Raw genomic sequence first — 21,255 nt, 5'->3', positions numbered from 1 at the left:
TTTTTTGTAGTGCTGTATGTTACAATATTCCACCATTTCCAATTACAGCTGTCCCATCACCTCCTGGAACACCAGAAATCCTTGCAGTTGGAAAAGACTATGCAACGATAGAGTGGCTGAAGCCTGAGAGCGATGGTGGCAGTGAAGTCACAAACTACTTGATTGAGTTCCGTGAAAGAAAGAGTGTTAGATGGATCAAGGTTAACAGAGATTCTATTCTCAAGGACACATCCTTCAAAGTCACTGGTCTTCATGAAGGCAACATTTATCAGTTCCGTGTTACAGCAATGAATGCAGCTGGTGATAGTGAACCTAGTGAAGTGTCAATGTATGCAGTATGTAGAGAACCAACAGGTAAGTTTCTGAAACAACCCCATTGTTAACATTTAAATGTGTATATTACTATAGTAACAACTGTTTACCTTATTATGTTAAATCCCCATTTTAGGCACTCCAGATCCACCTTCAATCCCACGGGTTACAGACACACACAAAGATAGTATTAGCCTTGCCTGGACACGACCAGTTGAAGATGGAGGTGCTGATGTTATTGGTTACGTTCTTGAGATGCAAGAAGCTGGTGCAGAGGAATGGACAAAAGTGCATGAAAAGAACCTTAGGGTGACCGAACACACAGTTACAGGTCTTCCTGCTGGCAAAAAATACTGTTTCAGAGTTGCAGCTGTCAATGTAAATGGAATGGGTGACTTCAGTGAACCTTGTGCAGAGACTGAGCCTGTGGAAAGAATTGGTATGTTCACACAAATTCCAAATTGTTATATTCTGTCAAAGTTTCATATATACAAATGCAAGAAAGAAGCAATGTCCAATATCTTTGTAAGTATATTTTCTATTAAACTCTATTGTTTTGTTTATTTTTTATTTTAGAAATTCCTGACCTTGAGCTGCCTGATGAACTGACAAAGACCATTTGTCTGAGAGCAGGAAGTTCTCTGCGGCTCCATGTAACTGTTACTGGTAGACCAATCCCAACTATAACCTGGAGCAAACCTGGTGTGGACCTCCAAAATCGTGGCTTTATTGAACTGACAAATACTGCTACAACTCTCATTATTGACAAGGTGCACCGCTATGATGCTGGAAGATATACAATTGAAGCTTCAAATTCAGCTGGGAAGAAGGATGCAAGCATTCTTGTGAAAATCTATGGTATATTTCTTTATATATTTTTTCCCCATATTAAATCACTGAAATTATTGAATTAGTGTATATAACAATGCACCATGTCACTATGTCTTACCAGCATGTTTATTAATTATTTTTCAGATACACCTGGTCCAACTGGTCCAATTAAGTTGAAAGAGCTTACAAAAGATTCTGCTCACATTACTTGGGATGCTCCTGAGGTCGATGGTGGAGCACCTGTCAATAATTACATAATTGAAAGACGAGAGGCATCAATGAGAGCATACAAAACTGTCACATCCAAATGCAGCAAGACATCATATAAAATAACTAGTCTGACAGAAGGAATGCTGTATTATTTCAGAGTTTTACCAGAAAATATCTATGGTGTTGGTGAACCTTGTGAGACAGGTGATGTCGTGTTGGTCTGTGAAGTTCCACTGCCACCAGCCAAGCTTGAAGTTGTAGATGTAACCAAATCCAGTGTATCACTTGCCTGGGAGAAACCTTTACATGATGGAGGCAGCAGAATTACTGGCTACATTGTTGAGGCTTGTAAAGCTGGTACTGACAAGTGGATGAAGGTGGCAACTTTAAAACTTACTGACTTTGAGTTCACTATCATGTCACTTAATGAGAACGAGCAGTACTTCTTCAGGGTACGTGCTGTCAACAGCAAAGGAGCTGGTGAGCCAAAAGAAATCGTAACAGCTGTGACAGTTCAAGATCAAAGAGGTATGTATATTCATCATAACAAAAATTACAAGATGCTGTCATTTGTTTTTCATGTTTCACTGTTAATGGCTTTTTTTCCTCTTTCAGTCTTGCCAAAGGTTGATCTATCAGCTATTCCACAGAAGATGATAAGTGTTTTGGCAGGCAAACCCCTTGAGCTTGACTTACCAATTATAGGTCGCCCACCACCAGTTTGTTCTTGGTTCTTCAATGACAATAGGATAAAGATTGTGGAGCGTGTGAAGATAAAGTCAACTGGAAAATTCTCTAAATTAACCATTTTTGACACTACCATTGATGACAGTGGAGTATATACACTTGAGTTGAAAAACATAACAGGAGTAACTACTGAAAACATCAAAGTCATCATTCTTTGTAAGTACAGACCCCCTGCATGAAAACAGATATTGTAAAATGGTTAAGTTTTAATATTAATCATAAACATCTCTCTCTGTAGCCAAACCTGATGAGCCTCAAGGGCCTATCCGATTTGATGAAATTGATGCAACATCAGTCACAATAAGCTGGGATCCACCTACGAGAGATGGTGGTGCACCGATTAGCAACTATGTGGTTGAACAACGAGATGCTCATCGGCCAGGATGGTTACCTGTGTCAGAATCAGCTACCAGACCAACATTCAAATTTGTCAGATTGACAGAGGGCGATGAATATGTGTTCCGTGTTGCAGCAACCAATCGCTATGGCACTGGGGATTACTTACAGTCAGAAATCGTAATGTGCAAGAGCTCCAAATGTAAGAAAGCATGTTTAAATATATATACTATATTTACGATTTAGGATATATGTATATATTCTAGACCTAATTGATCACAATTTTGAATTGTTGTTATAGCAATTCCTGGGCCGCCTGGAAGACCCATTGTATTTGATGCATCACGTGATGGCATGACCGTTGCATGGGAGCCACCAGATGAGGATGGAGGCTTAGAGGTGTCTGGCTATATTATTGAACGCAAGGAGGTCAGATCAGATAGGTGGATCCGTGCTAATAAAAATCCGGTGACAATGACAAGATACAGATCCACTGGATTAATTGAAGGCCTGGAATATGAACACAGAGTGACAGCCATCAATCCTCGTGGTGTTGGCAAACCTAGCCTTCTTTCTAAACCGGCAGTAGCAACTGATCCTGTTGGTAAGCAGAATCTTACTATTAATACATTTGTATGTATTAACTGACACAAAATTTTGATTGTGGTAAATTAAATTATTATCACTTATTAAACAATTACATAAACCCTACAGATCCACCTGGGTCACCTCAAAACCCTAGGGTCACAGATACCACAAAGTCTTCTGTGTCTTTGGCCTGGAGTCCTCCAGATGAGGAGGGTGGTGCTAAGGTTTCAGGCTATCTAATTGAAATGCAAAAGGTTGGTTCAGTAACCTGGATGAAGTGTAACGCTACACCTTCACTAATCTGTGAATATACCTTGACACAAATGCCACAAGGAGAAGAATTCAAATTCCGTGTTATGGCTTGCAATGCTGGTGGACCAGGTGAACCAGCTGAAGTACCAGGAGCTGTGACTATAACAGAAATGCTTGGTAAGATCTTATGACACTGTCATTTACTTCCTGTAGTTATATGTGTGAAATGCTATATGTCTGGAATGATTTCATTATTTGAAATGTGTGGTTTCAGATCCTCCAAGTTATGATCTTGAGGCAAAATACAAAGATGTCCTTGTAGTCAGATCCGGAGGAGTAATCAAACTTTCAGTGCCCATCAAAGGCAAACCTAATCCTACCTGCAAATGGACCAAGGATGGATCAGAGGTGACCAACCGTGCAATGATTGCCTCCAATGAAGACGTATCAGAGCTTGTAATCAAACAAGCTGAAAAGTCTGATTCTGGAGTTTACAATCTCCATCTGGAAAACAAGTGTGGCAAAAAAATGCTTCCTATAAAGGTCAAGGTTATTGACCGTCCATCTGTACCTGAAGGCCCTCTAAGATTTGATGATATACAAGCACATTCTGTAAAAGTTAGCTGGAAACCACCAACAGAAGATGGTGGTTCTGAAATTGTTGGCTACATTGTGGAGAGACGTGAAGTAACAAAAGCAGCTTGGTACACTGTTGACTCGCGAGTGGTTGACACATCCCTTGTGGTTAAGGGACTACAAGAAAATGTTGAATACCACTTCAAGGTGACAGCAGAGAACCAGTTTGGAATAAGCAGCTCACTGAAATCAGAAACAGCTGTTGAACCAAAGACTCCCATTTGTAAGTGCTTGTCAGTTATCTAATTTCTAGGCAATTTATGTTTGTTATTAAACATAAAAGCATTTTCTTTCATTTTTTGTTATTAATATTTAGGTGTCCCTGAGGCTTCAGGCACTCCACCAGAAATTATGGATGTAACTAAGAATTCTGCTGCTTTGGGTTGGACTAAACCCAAAGATGATGGTGGATCTCGCATTACTGGTTACTTCATTGAATACAAAGAAGTGTCGTCTGAGAAGTGGATTCGTCATGAGGCAAAGATTACCTCAACAATGTATACTCTTAGTCAGCTCACTACTGATTCTGAGTATCAGTTCCGTGTTACTGCTGTGAATGATATTGGAGAGAGTGAACCAGGACCTGCATCAGATTCAGTAATATGCAAAGATCCATTTGGTATGTCCTGATTCTTAATTTTCTCTGTTCATTAATTGATTTTAAATTATTGTCTTTATTTAATAATAAAAAAAAAAATAAAAAAATTTTTTTTTATTGCATTCTTGATTTATTTAGATAAACCAAGCCAGCCTGGAGAAATTGACACTATGACAGTTACCAAAGACTACATTTCAATTAAATGGGAGGCTCCAGCATGTGATGGTGGAAAACCAGTCCTTGGCTACTGGATTGAATACCGAAAATCTGGAGAGAGTGCTTGGAAGAAATGCAATAAGGAGCGCACAAAGGACAAACAGTTTACTCAGGGTGGTCTTCAAGAGGCAACAGAATATGAATTCAGAGTATTTGCTGAAAATGAAACCGGAATTAGCAGACCACGCAGAACAGCAACTGGCATCAAAACTAAATTGGGTGGTAAGTATGGTTTGAAATAACATTATAAGTATTGTTTTATGTATTGTGATTTGTCAGTATTAATTATTTATCCAAATACATTTTTAGAGGAGAAATGTATTTGACTAAAATAAATCTCTCTATAGCTGTCCATGCTTTTTTATTTAATGATTTATTTATTTTTATATTTCCTAGTTGGAAATAAACCAGCTCTCAGGAAAGAAATGGATGAGGTCACTGCCAAACTAGGACAAACTGCAACTCTCAAATGTCAGATTATTGGAAGACCTGTTCCAGAAATTAAATGGTACAAGGGTGGAAAGGAAATTAAAGAAGGTCACAAATATGCAGCAACCTCAGATGGCCGTAATCATACACTGACGATTTCAGCCGATCAACAGGAAGATGAGGGTCTGTACACATGCAAGGCTGTGAATGAGGCCGGCGAGTGTGAGACCAGTGGAACTCTGGTCCTTGAAGCAGCACCACAGTTCCCAGTGCCACTGAAAGACAAATTCTTTGCAACATGTGGAAGCACAGTGCGCATACATGTTGTTTACATTGGTCGACCTCAGCCTAAGATAATGTGGCTTTATGGAGCCAAAACTTTGGAACCCTCTGAGAATGTGATAATTGAAAATACAGAGCATTACACTCATTTGATTCTCAAAAACGTACAGCGCAGAGTAAATGGAGGAAAATACAGAATCAGGATTAACAACCATTTTGGGGCTGCAGATACTGTAACTCACGTTGAAATCTCAGGTATATGTTTAATAAAGTTTAATCATGTTAAAAAAAATCTGGTAAATATTAGTGGAAATAAGACCAATTCACTTATTCTTTGTGTTTTCAGATAAACCTGCTATTCCAGAAGGTCCTCTTGTACTTGATGCACTGTTAAAGAATTCTGTGATAATTAGCTGGAAAGCACCCAAAGATGATGGAGGATCTATGATCACAAGTTATATTGTGGAAAAGCGTGAAGACAAGGAAGGAGCAGAGTGGGAACTTGTATCTTCATCTATCACAGGCACTTCATGCAGAATTCCTAACCTTGTTGAAAATGAGGGATACTTCTTCCGTGTTTCAGCACAAAATCGTTATGGCAATAGTGAATCACTGGAAACTCCTTCTGCTATCCTCATCAAGAGTCAGCTAGGTAAGTAATTAAGAAACATGATTAAAGAATGTTGTTGATAATCTTTTTTTATGTTATTTAAATTAAATTGTATATTAAAATGTATGTTTACAGAGAGGCCAGGAGCTCCATTAAAACCAGTTGTTTCTGGACTTACCAAAAACTCCTGTGTTGTGTCTTGGAAGCCACCTCTCAGTGATGGAGGCTCTAAAATAAAGAACTATTGTCTTGAAAAGCAAGATAAGAAGAAGGGTGAATGGGTTGCAGTTACAACAGATGAAATCCACCAGACTGTTTATTCTGTCAAGGGCCTGACAGAAGGTGTAGAGTATGAATTCCGGGTGAAATGTGAAAACCTTGGTGGTGAAAGTGAGTACAGTGAAGTATCTGACCCTGCTATTCCAAAGACTGATGTTGAAGTACGTGCCCCTGCCTTCAAGGAAGATCTCAGAAACATGAGTGTAAAATTCAAGAGCAATGCAACATTTGTCTGCAAGATAACAGGACAGCCCAAGCCTGTAATAAAATGGTTCAAACGTGGTAAGGAAATTCAAGCTGATGGCACCAAAATCAAGATCCAAGAATTCAAGGGAGGCTACCAGCAGCTTGTTATTGCTGATTGTGATGCAGAAGACTCAACTGTATATCAGATCAGAGCAACAAACCAGGGTGGATCCATTTCTGCTACTGTTTCTCTAGATGTAGAAAGTAAGCTGTTTTAATATTTTTAGATACTTTAATTGGCTATACCTGCAATTCTGTCTGTAAGCAAATTTCAAAGTGATGCATTAAAATGTTGTCTTTTTTTCAGTCCCTGCTAAGATTCATCTACCTAAGAATCTGCAAGAAAAGGAGGCTATCCCTGCACTTCGTGGTGAAGTTGTGAACATCAAAATTCCATTCAGTGGAAAACCAGATCCAGTCATCACTTGGCAGAAGGGACAAGACCTTCTTGATAATGATGGACACTATCAAGTCATTGTCACACGATCCTTCACATCTCTTCTATTCCAGAATGGAGTAGAAAGGAATGATGCTGGTTTCTATATTGTGTGTGCCAAAAACAGATTTGGAATTGACCAGCAGACAGTTGAGCTTGATGTTGCAGATGTGCCTGATCCACCACGTGGCATTAAAGCCAGTGATGTTTCTAGAGATTCTGTAACACTTCACTGGGTAGCACCTGCCAATGATGGAGGAAGTAAGGTCACAAACTATATCATAGAAAAGTGTGCCACCACAGCAGAAAGATGGATTCGTGTTGGCCAGTCTCGTGACAGCCACTATACTGTTGTCAATCTGTTTGGAAAGACAAGTTACCAATTCCGTGTCATTGCTGAAAATAAATTTGGTCAGAGTGCACCATCTGAGCCAAGTGGACCTGTTGTGACGAAGGAAGACAAATCAAGAGTTCTTAACTATGATGAAGAAGTTGATGACACCAGGCCAGTTTCCAAAAGCAAAGCTCCTCATTCAGAGGCTAAGAATGTTCACAACAAGTACATGATTGCTGAAGAGCTTGGCCGTGGACAGTTTGGTATTGTTCACCGGTGCATTGAAACCAGCTCTGAGAAAACTTACATGGCTAAATTTGTCAAAGTTAGAGGTGCAGATCAGGCACTAGTGAAGAAAGAAATTGCAACACTGAATGTGGCACGCCACAAGAACTTCCTGTTACTGCATGAGTCATTTGACTGCCCTGAAGAACTAGTCATGATTTATGAGTTCATCTCTGGTGTGGACATATTTGAGCGCCTTGGTACAGCCAATTTTGAGCTCAATGAGCGTGAAATTGTTAACTATATCAGACAAGTATGTGAAGCACTTGAATTCCTTCACAGCAAGAGTTATGGCCACTTTGATATCAGGCCTGAAAATATAGTGTACACCACAAGAAAGGGAACTAATGTCAAGATCATTGAGCTCGGACAGTCTAGACACCTTACACCTGGGGACCAAATTAAGATTCAGTACACGACAGCTGAGTTTTCAGCACCAGAAATTCATCAAAATGAGATGGTTAGCTCTGTGACAGATATGTGGTCTGTCGGTGTCCTTGTGTATGTTCTTCTTAGTGGATTTAATCCATTTGCCGCTGAAACTAATCAGCAAATGATTGAGAGCATTTGCAATGCTGAGTACAGTTTTGATGATGAAGCCTTCAAGCATGTAAGTGTTGAGGCATTAGACTTTGTGGACCGCCTACTAACCAAAGAGCGAAAACATCGTATGACTGCTGCTGAGGCTTTGAAACATCCTTGGCTGACAATGAACTCAGAGCAGCTAAGCACTAGGTCCATCAAGATCACTCGCCATAAGAGATATTACCAAGCCATGGTTAAGAAAGAATGGAACACTGTTGTCTCATCTGCTCGTGTTGCCAGTGGTGGTGCTATCAGAAGTCAGCGGGTAACAGTATCTAAAGTGAAGATTGCACCATTTGAACATGGACCAGTGGCAGGACAAATTAAACACAGTGTTGCTGATGAAGGTGATGATATCAAGCTCATTTGCCACATTGATAACTACGATAGCACCACTGAAGTAACATGGTACTGTGGAGTAAGACAATTAGAAGAAGGAACTAAATATGAAATTACTTATGAAGATGGGCTTGCTACCATAACTATCAAGGGAATCACAAGAACTGATGATGGAACATACAGATGTAAAGTTGTCAATGAGTATGGTGAGGACAGTGCCTATTCCGAGCTCTTTGTCAAAGGGGTAAGATCCTATCGTGAGTTCTACACGACACGTGTTGTAAAGAAAGTAAAACGTAGAGTGGACACAGCAAGACTACTCCAAAGACCTCCTGAATTTACTTTGCCATTGTGTAACCGCACAGCTTACATCGGAGAGGACGTGCGCTTTGGTGTCACAATCACAGTGCATCCTGAACCTCGTGTAATGTGGTTGAAAACTGGTCAAAAGATTATGCCGGGAGATGATGACAAGAAATACACTTTTGTTAGTGATAAGGGCCTGTATCAGTTAGTTATTCACAATCTTGACCCAGATGATGATGCAGAATACACTGTTGTGGCACGGAACAGATTTGGTGATGACAGTTGCAAGGCTCGTCTCACAGTGGTCCCTCGTCCTGCTCCTGCTGATACCACTTTGAGACCTATGTTCAAACGTGTTCTTGCTAACTTGGAATGCAGAGAAGGCCAGAGTGTACGTTTTGAAATGAGAGTGTCAGGGCATCCTTCATTGAAATGGGAGAAAGATGGCATGTCTTTGGCATTTGGTCCACAAATTGAAGTTGTGCATGAAGGCTTAGATTACTATGTCTTACATGTAAGAGATACTCTTCCAGAGGATTCGGGCACATACCGAGTCATTGCAACTAACTCAGCTGGGTCTGCAAGTTGCCAAGCCACACTCAAGGTTGAACGTGTGACACACATCAAGAAGGAGGAGAGTAAGGAAGAAAAGAAGCAGAAACATGATCTTGAACAGCAAGAGATGGACAAGAAAGTAAGACTAACACAGATACTAGCAGGTACAGATGTTACCCCACTTACTCCAGTCGCACAGCAAGCACTAAGAGAAGCTGCAACTATGTTCAAGCCAGCAATCACTACCAAGAAAGTCAAGACTGAAGCTGAGGAAGCCAAAGAAAAGGAGGAAAAAAAGAAGAGAGCAGAAGAAAAGAGGCTGAGAATGCCATATGTTATTCCTCCACCTCGTGTTGTTGCTCCTAGTGCTCATGAGGAGGATATGGAAATCAAACACTTTGTGCCTTTCTCTGATATGAAGTGGTACAAGAAACTCCGTGATCAATATGAGTTCCCGGAGCCAATGGAAAAGTTCCCCCAGAAAAGACTTAAGCGCATCCGACTGTCAAGATGGGATCAGTTCTATGAAGTACCCCTGCCAAGAATTAAAGACCAATACAAGCCAAAATGGCATATTCCTGTTTCACAGGATGACCTTGAGACTGTAAGGCCAGCAAGACACCGCACACCTTCTCCAGAGATGGAGGCTTACTACAGAATCAGGAGACGCTCTCTTGGTGATCTTTCTGATGAAGAACTGCTTCTGCCTGTTAGAGAATACTTGTCAATGAAGAGAACAGAAGAAGAAAGACTTAAACTTGAGGATGAACTTCAGTTAGGCTATTCTGCTTCTCCGCCAAGTCTTAGCCCTGTACGTTTTGAACTCTCTGCACTGCGTCACCCATCACCTAAGAGAGCTGCATATGATGAGGAAGAAGGGGAGGACATCCCAACATATGACTCTTACCGTATTCCATCGAAATATGAGGCTGGTCCAAGCTATATTGACTTACGTCAACGTCATGATAGGGCAACATACAGACCTCCAAGGCAAAAACAAAGGTTACATGAGGAAAAAGAGGATCAGGAACTGCTTAGGTCAGTAACAACAACCACAAAATTAACTTCCTACAAGAGCAAACTGCAGCACATTGAGTTTGAGGAGAAAACAAAGGTCAAAAGAAAGGAGAAAACAAGAGTTTCTGTGTCAGCAGTAACTGAGGGAGCAGTCATAACTGACATACCTACAACATCATTCTCTCCTGGCTATGCTACAGTAACACGTCCTAAGAAAACTTCTGCAGCTCTGGCAGAAAAAGAAGTGGTTAGAACAACTTCACCTGAAAAGACACAGCCACGTTCCCACAGCCTTGTTTCTACTGAGAAAGCAGACACTACACCAGATTTATCAACAAAAATTGATTATATGTCAAGGTATGAGTCAAGAAAGAAAGCCTTGAAAACTGAGAGGAAGTTTGAAATTGTGACCCAGCAGCCTTTTACCCTCGACCATGCACCCAGAGTAACTGTAAGAATGCGCTCTCACCGTGTGCCAATTGGTCAAAACACTAAGTTTACACTAAATGTCCAATCTAAGCCAGAAGCACAGATTAAATGGTACCACAATGGACTGCAGATTGAAGAGAGCAGAAAATACCGTATGTTTAACATGAGTGGCGTTTTGTCTCTTCAAATCATTGATTGTCAGGAAGAGGACAGTGGTACCTACCGTGTTGTCTGCACAAATGTAAAGGGAGAGGCCTCTGACTATGCCACTCTTGATGTTGCTGGTGGAGGATTTACTGCATATGCCTCACAACGTAAGGATGAGGAGCCACCAACTCCCTTTGTCCCTGAGATGACAAAAACAGATGTTTATCATGTTTCATCTACAAAAGCAGCATCTGTATCAGAAACACACATGGAAGTATCTGAAATCAAAACAGACAAGATAGAAGAGACAATTGAGACTGTTGTTCAGGAGAAGGTAACTTCTGAAATCAAACGTGAAACTATGGAAGTGACTGCAGTTAAGGAAGTTGTGGTTGAGAAAATTTCTGAGACTAAACTTGAAGCTACAGATGTGATGACAGTAGTGGAAGAAGCTGTTGAGGAAAAGAAGCCAACTCTCCCTGCTACAATTCTGACTAAACCACAGTCACTCACAGTATCTGAGGGAGAATCTGTTAAATTCACAAGTGATGTCGATGGTGATCCTGCACCCACTGTAACATGGATGCGAGAGACGCAAGTAATTGTGTCATCTCATCGTCACCGTATTACCTCAACTGAACATAAATCGACCTTTGAGATTACCCAAGTAGAAACTTCAGATGGAGGTAATTACACTGTAGTGGTTGAGAACTCTGAAGGCAAACAGGAGGCACAGTTCAGTCTAACTGTTCGTAAACCAACACCTATACAGAAGGTTGTTGCTTCTCCTCCAAGAGTGAAATCTCCAGAGTCTCCCCGTATAAAGTCGCCATTTGGAATTAGGTCTCCACAGAGAATTAAATCACCTGAACCAATTAAATCTCCACAAAGAGTTAAGTCCCCACCCATGGTAAAATCACCTACTCCAAAAGAAAAAATATCCAAGCCAACCTTCTCAGCAGAACTAAAAGACATCTCAGCCTCTGCAGATACTATTATTAAGCTTACAGTGAAAGTGTCTGGCGAGCCTAAGCCATCAATCTCTTGGATGAAGGATGGAAAAGTATGAGATTTTGTAAAAAATTTATGGGGAAAAAATTATATATTATAATGAATAGATTTACTAACATCAATTTTGACTTTTTTTTCTCACAGAACCTATCTCAAGGTGGAAAAATTGAAATCTTTGAAGAACATGGTTCAGCACATCTTGAAATCTATGAAGCTGATGTCTCTGATAGTGGAGTATACACATGTACAGCCAAAAACAGTGCTGGATCTGTTACTACAAACTGCACTGTTACCGTTCAAGGTATTGTAGTGCTCAATTTGGCACTCAAAATACATTATGATTTTAGTAAGAAAAATTTTGCATTTTAATTAAAATGAAATACTCTTTCTGCTACAGCACTGACAACGACAGTTGGCATGGAACAGAAAGCAGAGTTGACAGAGCAAATAGTGAAAAAGGAGATTGCCTATGAGGAAGTGCAGTCCTTTACAGAAAATAAAGCATCAAAAACCCAAATGACAGTGAGTCAAGGTCAGACTCTTACGCTACGAGCAAATATCCCTGAAGCCTCTGATGTGAAATGGATCCTGAATGGAGCCCAGCTATCAAATTCAGAGAACTACAGATATGGTGTGTCAGGAAATGATCACACCCTGACAATTAAAAGCATCAGTCATCATGACCAGGGAATTCTGACGTGTGAGGCCAAAACTGAACATGGAGTAGTCAAGTGCCAGTTTGACATGACCGTCAGTGCAGTGCGCTCAAATGCCCCAAGTTTCCTAGTGCAACCACACTCAAAGAATGTAAACGAGGGACAAAATGTCACATTTACATGCGAAATCACTGGTGAACCTTCTCCTGAAATTGAGTGGCTGAAGGATAATTCAGTAGTGAGTAGCTTGTTATTATATTTCTGGGAAAGAAAAAAAAAACAGTTTATATGTTTTCCCTCATAGCGATCTCTCAACTTTATTTAAATTTCCATTCATCTTTGCAGATAACTATTACATCAAACATGAAATTGAGCCGGTCTAAGAATGTGTACATTCTTGAGATTCACAACGCTACCATTGAAGACAGCGGAAAATACACAGTAAAAGCAACAAACAAATTTGGACAGTGCTCTGCAACAGCATCACTGAATGTCCTCAGTAAGTGATCTCTTTCTAAGAAAAAAATTAACACTCTGTAGTAACCTAGTATGAGCATCCTGTCCATTACTTAAAATGCTGTCCATTACTTAAAATGCATGATCAAAATAAACAAGTATATCCATGAAGAACAGACATACTGTAATTAGTTATAATTAGATATGTGCTCACCACTCAAGCTAACAAAATCTAACAATTCCTTCTACAAATGGGACTTTTGTTCTTATGTTCTTTTGATTTTTTTTGACTTTGATGGACTGTACTTTGACCTACTGAATTTAACTACCACAGTACAAAATAAAAAGGCACCAAATAATATAAATGCATTTGTAGTTGGCATAGTGATAACATGAATTTTCAAGGACAAACATATCCAAATCATTTTCCACCCATTAGCCATGCATCACATACACCACAACAAAAATGTTTGAGAATGAAGTCAAAATAATCAAAAGACTGTATTTTTTTGTTTGCATTACCAAATGAATTTCCTTAAAGGTACAATCTGAAAGTGGTGCAACTGGAGCATTATTCATTTTAGTAATACCAATGCTGTCAGAATTGTTCCAGCATACTATACATTTAATATGCCCAAATGTTTCAAACTGGAAAAAGAGACCAGTTGCACCATTTGAATTGCCTGTTGTACCCTGTTATGAAATAAACCGCATCAATGACATGGTATTTGCTGTACTCTCATAGCTCTGGTTGAGGAACCTGCCAAAATGATAATTGTGGAGAAAGCCTCTGATGCTACGAGCATGCAGGGCAGTTATTCTGCCAAGCATGTGCTTTCAAAAATGCAAGAGACATCCTTCAGCAGTTCCAGCATGGCTGAGGTTAAATTTGAGAGCATGTCAGCGTCTAGCATGACCTCCATGACTTCTGAAAGAATGAAAGCTATGAGCTCCAGCAGTATGATGGCAATGTCCAGTCACTCGCATGTTGAGGGGTCATCCATCAAAGCCATTTCTCATGGCCGTAGAGGTGAGATAGAAAGTCTGTGCATCTTCGCCAAAAAACATTTACAGTTCAACAAACCCAATATTGGCAGAGCTATTATCAGCATAATAACAGATTAATTTGTTGTCCCCTCCCCAGGTATACCACCAAAGATTGAGGCTGCTCCTCAAGATATCAGTATTGAGTCAGGGAAGGTCCTGGCTGTAGCCTGTGCTTTCACTGGAGACCCAACCCCTTGTGTAGAATGGTCACATTCAGGGAAGACACTGTCCAGCAAGGAGGAGAGTGGACGATTGCAGATTGAGACTTCTCAAGATGTCACCACTCTTTTTATAAGTGGAGTGAAAGAGACTGATGCTGGTGCATACACCTTAAAACTTTTTAACGAGTTTGGATTTGATACTACTACTGTCAATGTCAGGATTCGATCGATGTAAAAAAATTTTTTAGATAATAGCAATACAATCCTCACCCCATTTCCCTCATTTTTATTTGTAGAATGAGAAAAAAAAATACCCTGTTCTTGATAAAGACCTGGATTTCTGTTCTTGTAAATATGAACTTTTTTTTTTTTTAAACCAAACTTGACATTAATTTATGCCAAAATAGACTAAAGTCTAAAGTTGTTATAAAATGTGCCATATTGGATAGTTATGATCAGAAGTTCAGCACCATTTTGTGACATGTACATAATGTATATAGCCGAATTTACCGGTTATGGAAAATGTATGAATTGTTATTTATGACAATATTAACAAATGAAACAAATGGAACTAAATGTTTAACAGGAGAAAGTTTCATATGGAACGAATACCCTGTTGAACCTGAAACGAAACAAAACTCTGTGCCTCAACAATAAGTTGAAGTCTTAAGATTGCCTCAACAGGTAGAGAGGCTCCCTGTTGACGTTAACTAAAATCAGAGAGACAAAGTTATGCACTGTACATTTGTGCGTGCAGTAATGCAGTACACAAGAATTAATGACTTGAACATAAGACCTTGAGTGCTGTTTGCATTACCCTCATGTAAGCAGGGCGACTAGGCCTTGTCTTCAGACTGATTAAGTCATACCACCATTTTAATGACAAGCTCAATGTGCGAGCGGCCTGCACAATGAGTTAATGATAATGTTTGTGCACAGTTTCTGGCAACGGACTGTTTGAATTTTGATTTTATGAAAGTAACATCACCTGGCCATTCATTGTAAAATCAAATCAAGTGCTTCTTTGCAGAAGCTGTGCCAACTCTTGGAGGATTTCTAGGCTAGGTTATATTTTGTGTGTGTGTGTGTGTGTTAGCATTAGAATCTCACTTTGTCAGCAACCAGGGTATCCATCAAGTAATGTACCACAGAGACTTCATGTGCTGTGCAAAGAAAAGAAAATAATACATGGATGTAATACCCTGCACTTTGATTTATTAGAGCTAATTTATGTAGTTGTACCCATATATTCAGCCTCCTTGAGTCTTATTAAGTACTGATTTAATAAAGCATGTTTTCAGCACCATAAAATCTTTGTCTGTGTGTTTTCCATAAATTAATGCTACTTCATTTCATATTTGATGTAGGCCTATGCATTTTGGTTACTCAGTCTTTGAATATTATCTTCATGTCTTCACAGTTGATTTATTCAAGTTTTGTTTTCATTGAAAGCAGTTTCAGTTTTATTTGAAAAGCAATTTGAAAAATTTGTTTCTACATCCGATACAGTAGATGGCGGTATGCACCTGATAAGCCATTGGTTGCAATCTGCCATAAAACTAAGAAGAAGAAGAACTAACGTCATTGACAGGCGACTGCACTGCCCCTTGTCACTGTTTAGAATGGGAATTTTCTCATGATTTAAAAGTAGTTGAAAACATTAGAGATATTGTTAGTAATCAGCTGGACAAAATATATAACACTAGCCTAGTGTTTTTTTTTTTTTTTGGATATTTTACTGCAAATATCTTACAAATTGACAATAGCCATTCAAATCTTGCTATAACCATTAAGAACACTAGGTGGCTCTCTAATATGGAGGATTTATTGGGTCGAATTATAAACTAAAAGTCTAAAACTAAAAGCCTTAAACCAAATCTAAAAATCTAAATTTGAAACTTAAAGTCCAAGTCGAAAATTAATTTGGTATTTAGGATTGGGCATTTGGTATTTAGGATAGGGCATTTTGTATTTAGGATTGGGCATCTTGTATTTAGGATTGGGCATTTGGTATTTAGAATAGGGCATTTTGTATTTAGGATTGGGCATTTTCTATTTAGGGTTAGGCATTTGGTCATTTAGCCATTTAGGATTTAGGATTGGGCATTTGGGGATTTAGGATTGGGAATTTGGGTATTTAGGATTGGGCATTTAATCATTTAGCCATTGAGGATTGGGGATTTGGGGATTTGGGGATTTGGGATTGGGCATTTGAGGATTGAGGATACTAAAGCATGTTAGCAATATCAGTTTATACAACTAGTAGCTAATGTTAGCATCTTACCTGCTGCACTGTCTGCTGCTTTCTCGTCGTCAGACCGATAGCCCTCCTATCACTGGTGACTTTGTGTTTGAGGCCACAAATGTTACAAAGCTGTCATTAAGTTGAAGTTATCACACAGTCCTCGCTCAAGCCGCTCACTCGCTCTGTTTCATTACAGAAACAGAATTACATTACAATTACATTACTTTCATTACAGTGTGCTCCCTCTGCTGTCCATAAGGTGCCTCTGCGCACCAGCCATTTCAAACCCAGCCTCCAGTATTTGGGCCACGCCTCCTAATTTGCATACACTCCTCAATCCTCAAATGCCCAATCCTAAATCCCCAAATCCCCAATCCTCAATCCTAAATGGCTAAATGATTAAATGCCCAATCCTAAATACCCAAATTCCCAATCCTAAATCCCCAAATGCCCAATCCTAAATCCTAAATGGCTAAATGACCAAATGCCCAACCCTAAATAGAAAATGCCCAATCCTAAATACAAAATGCCCTATCCTAAATACCAAATGCCCAGTCCTAAATACCAAAATAATTTTCGACTTGGACTTTAAGTTTCAAATTTACATTTTTAGATTTGGTTTAAGGCTTTTAGTTTTAGACTTTTAGTTTATAATTCGACCCAATAAATCCTCCATACTCTAATACAACAGTCTGAAGACTACATTGGTTGAAATTTACTTTTTTTGAACCTACCTTAAAAAAAATATACGCATTTTACTTTAATACAGATAAAAAAATAAAAACAAGTGGCCTGATTTTTTATTGGTGAATTTGTGATAGAAATAATAAAGAATCTATTGGATGGGGAGAATTACAGTGTTTTTTAATTTATAGACAAACAATATATTCTACAGTAAGCATGCATTTGAACCATTAGGCATGCATTTCCCCACAAAAAAATAAAATTAAATTAAAAATAAAATTAAAAAAATTATTAAATGAGAGAGCTGACTTTTTTGAGCACAGACTCAAAACTTGGTTTTCATGTAAGACTCCCTCAACTCCCTCGCATGTCAAAAGTGGCGTAAACCATGTCCGTGCCAATATTCAGAACATATCCAGACAGTGGAGGGAGAGGGGTTAGAAGAAGAGGTTGAAATGACTGTTTTACTTTCAATGTAGATTGTACAATTTCAGACCAGTCATAGCGGTTTTGCCGAAGCGTTCAAACAAATCACTGCTGGATCATGCACTGAATTTTAGCTCAAATCTGAAGGAGGAAAAAAAGATCAACTCGTCCATTCCTGAAACAGCCATTTCGACAAAGGCATTTGCATTACTGTAAGGGTAGGTTTAGGGCTGTAGTACAGTAGGTGTAGACCATGGACGTTAGCATTTTTCGTAGTCGAATTGTACTGCCTTCTGTTTTAATGGGAGGCGAAATCTCTTTGAGAACAGCCCTGAATATTCCTCCATACACCCCACCCCTAAAGTGAAGAGAGAAATGTGAGTACTGGGCGGCGCTGCCCCGTCAGCTGTCCGGCCCCCGTTGCCACGCAGACAGATGTGCAAGATGGCCCAGCGACTTACATTTTACATTTGTTTGATTGTGTCTCTGCAAACCCTCAATCTCTTCATAGTAGTGATTCGGGCAAATGAATCAAATCAAGATGTTAAAATTGAGGTGACGTTTCTGCCAGAAAACTGCAGACAGAAAGCCAAGAGAGGAGACATGCTGAATGCTCATTATGATGGATATCTAACTAAAGATGGGTCTCAGTTCTATTGCAGGTAAGCGCATTTTTACCAAGGAAGTTGTTATATTCAACAACAAATAGGCTATTCAATGCAAGTTATAGTTATATCTTCTTTGAAAGAGAGAGAGAGATTGTAAACAGTGTATTTAGATATTTATTCGTGTTGTAGATAAACACAAAAGTACTTTTATTTCCAGAAAATGCCAAATAAAGCTTGTCGTTTTCATTTTCTAGTCGTTCTACAAACACGGGTCACCCGCACTGGTTTGTGTTAGGCGTTGGAGAGGTTATTAAGGGCCTCGATTTAGGGCTGGATGGCATGTGTCCCGGGGAGAAGAGAAAAGTTACAGTTCCTCCATCCCTGGCATACGGCGAGAAAGGAAAAGGTAGGTTTTTTCACTTCAAATTCGTAGAGAAACTAATACAGTCCCCTTAAGGTGGCGCTGGTTTGCTTTTTTTTTTTTTTTTTTTTTTTTTAAATGTTTTTTGTTGGTGGTGTTATTTTTAATTCCATTGATTTTGACAATAATTTATTAACTTAATGAATTAAATTAACCTTCTTGGTTTTTTTACCCCTATAAATTGAATTATTTTTGAGATCATTTAATAAAAGTCTAACTTAAAGAAATAATCATTTTGAATGAAATGATTTCTCTTCGTACTGATAAATTATGTCCTAAATAATTAACATCACAGTGCATTATGCGTAGCAGTAAAATATTTTTCTACCCAATAGTATAGGATGTTACAAAAACATTGAGTTCACATTTACTTGTTTAGAGCGTTTCACAGTAATTCCATTGCAGCTTAACGAAAATACCACTACACAACAATAACATACAAAAAAAAAAAAGTGTTCTCTTCCACAGATCCCAAATTTAGATCTCAGTTCATTAGGAAAATAAATAAGCAAGGTTTCAGATTTAAACCATTAACAATCAGCTTTCTGTGATGGAATAGGTCCTGTTCCACCAAATTCAACAGTAATCTTTGAGGTGGAGCTGTTGTACATAACTAGAGGACCACGCAGCATAGAAGCCTTCAAAGAAATTGACGCTGACAACGACAAGGCCCTGACAAAAGAAGAGGTAATAGACATCCGTTGTATCAGGAATTTTCATTTGCATAACTAATTTTGAATTTATTCATTATTATTGCTTTTTTAATTTATATATTGTCATTTTGGATTTACAGATTAAGGAATACTTGAAAATGGAAGCAAAGAAGTTAAATACACAGAAAGATGAATCCTATTTTGATGATGTTGTGGCAGATGTGTTCCATAAGAATGATCACAATGCTGATGGGACCTTATCACTAAAGGAGTATGATGTTTATGGCCATGATGAACTATAAACACTACTAGAAAGAAATTTGTATGCAGCTGTTGCACTGGATATTGTCTACAAGACTTCAAATTGAAGAACTGATAAAGAATTTTGCCTTGATGAGTACCACTACATTTTGAATAAGGTTGACTCAAATAATAACTGTACTAATGCAAAAACCTAATAGGGCATAAAAAGATGCTTTTTCAAAACCGTTCAGACCTGGCATCTTTCTTAAATGTATCATTATTTTAATGTTTTTCACGCTAAGAAAAATACATGGCATTGCTGCAAAAGTCCACTTATTTTGAAGAGTGTAAACCACCTCGTTTTTTGAACACAGAAAACAATGGTAAACTTTGCACACATTTGCAATCATTTATAGACAAAAATAACCCATATTGGTCAACCACTATTTACAGCCAAACAATTAAGGCATTTGAACACAAGGATTGCATTTACAACTCTGTTTAAATCATTATCATATTAAATGCCATCTTTACATTGTATAATGTTGAAAAAATTACTTTAACAGCATTTTCTAAACAATGTATTTGGCATGTGTTTTCCTAAGTAAAATTATAGTCACCCTGTGAAATAATAAAGAAGTTTTCATGACACATGGTTCACTTGATTCCTTTCATAAGGGGGATAAAGGATGTACATTTCACTGACCAACCTTAAAATTGGAAATTAGTTTGATCCAAAGCCATTCAAATCTTGCTATACCCCTTAAGAACACTAGGTGGCTCTCTAATACAACCGTTTGAAGTGGTTGAATGCAATTTTCTAGAACCTACCTTAAACATTATATGCAATTTACTTTATTACAGATAAAAAATAAAAACAAGTGGGCTGATTTTTTTTATTGGTGAATTTGTTATAAAAATAATAAAGAATCTATTGGGTGGGGAGAATTATAGTGTTTTATGATTTATAGACAAACAATATATTCTAAGAACAGCATGCATTCCCCCCCAAAAAAACAGAGGTTAAAAAAATATTAAATGAGACTCTATCATGCAGAGAGCTGACATTTTTGAGCACAGACTCAAAACTTGGTTTTCATGTAAAACTCTGACTCCCTCAACTCCCTCGCATGCCAAAAGTGGCGTAAACCATGTCCGTGCCAATATTCAGAACAGATCCAGACAGTGGAGGGAGAGGGGCTAGAAGAAGAGGTTGAAATGACTGTTTTACTTTCAATGTAAATTGTACAATTTCAGACAAGTCATATCGGTTTTGCCGAAGCGTTCAAACAAATCACTGCTGGATTATGCACTGAATTTTAGCTCAAATCTGAAGGAGGAAAAAAAAGAACAACTTGTCCATTCCTGAAACAGTATATGCCATTCTAGTATTCTTTATGCCTTCGACTGTTAAAGTTGGGTCTTATGACGTAAGTACTAGCTTGGCTTAGGATGGGATGGATGTCCAGTGGTTTGGCCTTTAGGGCTTGATGATTACAGGTCTATCAGAAAGAGTGCTGTTTACACACCACTTGGTACAGTTCTCACCAAAACAATCATTTGTGTTACACTTTACTTCACCAGTGTCAAGTTCCCATCACTTAGTTAGCTGATGTTTGATTGGTGCAAGAGTTTATAT

The 21,255-nt window shown here is 38.6% G+C and overlaps 2 protein-coding genes across 2 annotated transcripts in view; both read left to right on the top strand.

The window, feature by feature from the left end:
* The window catches only part of ttn.1 (titin, tandem duplicate 1), a 140,520-nt gene extending 124,873 nt beyond the window's left edge, over positions 1-15,647 (top strand). The window contains exons 187-206 of the mRNA XM_059500462.1: positions 49-354; positions 449-751; positions 889-1,170; positions 1,288-1,881; positions 1,969-2,256; positions 2,339-2,638; positions 2,738-3,040; positions 3,151-3,453; positions 3,551-4,135; positions 4,229-4,531; positions 4,649-4,948; positions 5,123-5,692; positions 5,784-6,089; positions 6,183-6,776; positions 6,880-12,068; positions 12,161-12,317; positions 12,414-12,910; positions 13,018-13,171; positions 13,874-14,158; positions 14,273-15,647. Coding sequence (XP_059356445.1) covers positions 49-354; positions 449-751; positions 889-1,170; positions 1,288-1,881; positions 1,969-2,256; positions 2,339-2,638; positions 2,738-3,040; positions 3,151-3,453; positions 3,551-4,135; positions 4,229-4,531; positions 4,649-4,948; positions 5,123-5,692; positions 5,784-6,089; positions 6,183-6,776; positions 6,880-12,068; positions 12,161-12,317; positions 12,414-12,910; positions 13,018-13,171; positions 13,874-14,158; positions 14,273-14,571 — 11,918 coding nt within the window. The 3' untranslated portion in view covers positions 14,572-15,647. The remainder of the gene's footprint in view (positions 1-48; positions 355-448; positions 752-888; positions 1,171-1,287; positions 1,882-1,968; positions 2,257-2,338; positions 2,639-2,737; positions 3,041-3,150; positions 3,454-3,550; positions 4,136-4,228; positions 4,532-4,648; positions 4,949-5,122; positions 5,693-5,783; positions 6,090-6,182; positions 6,777-6,879; positions 12,069-12,160; positions 12,318-12,413; positions 12,911-13,017; positions 13,172-13,873; positions 14,159-14,272) is intronic.
* A 2,438-nt stretch (positions 15,648-18,085) lies between these two features.
* On the top strand, positions 18,086-19,860 carry LOC132095470 (peptidyl-prolyl cis-trans isomerase FKBP7-like). The gene is made up of 4 exons (XM_059500511.1): positions 18,086-18,353; positions 18,554-18,705; positions 19,280-19,407; positions 19,514-19,860. Exons 1-4 carry the CDS (start codon positions 18,127-18,129, stop codon positions 19,673-19,675), a joined length of 669 nt encoding a protein of 222 aa, XP_059356494.1. The 5' UTR covers positions 18,086-18,126; the 3' UTR covers positions 19,676-19,860.
* Positions 19,861-21,255: the final 1,395 nt, after the last annotated feature.

Source organism: Carassius carassius, chromosome 19 (genome assembly GCF_963082965.1).
Source record: "Carassius carassius chromosome 19, fCarCar2.1, whole genome shotgun sequence".
Lineage (NCBI taxonomy): Eukaryota > Metazoa > Chordata > Actinopteri > Cypriniformes > Cyprinidae > Carassius > Carassius carassius.
This window is presented reverse-complemented; position numbering and strand designations above follow the sequence as displayed.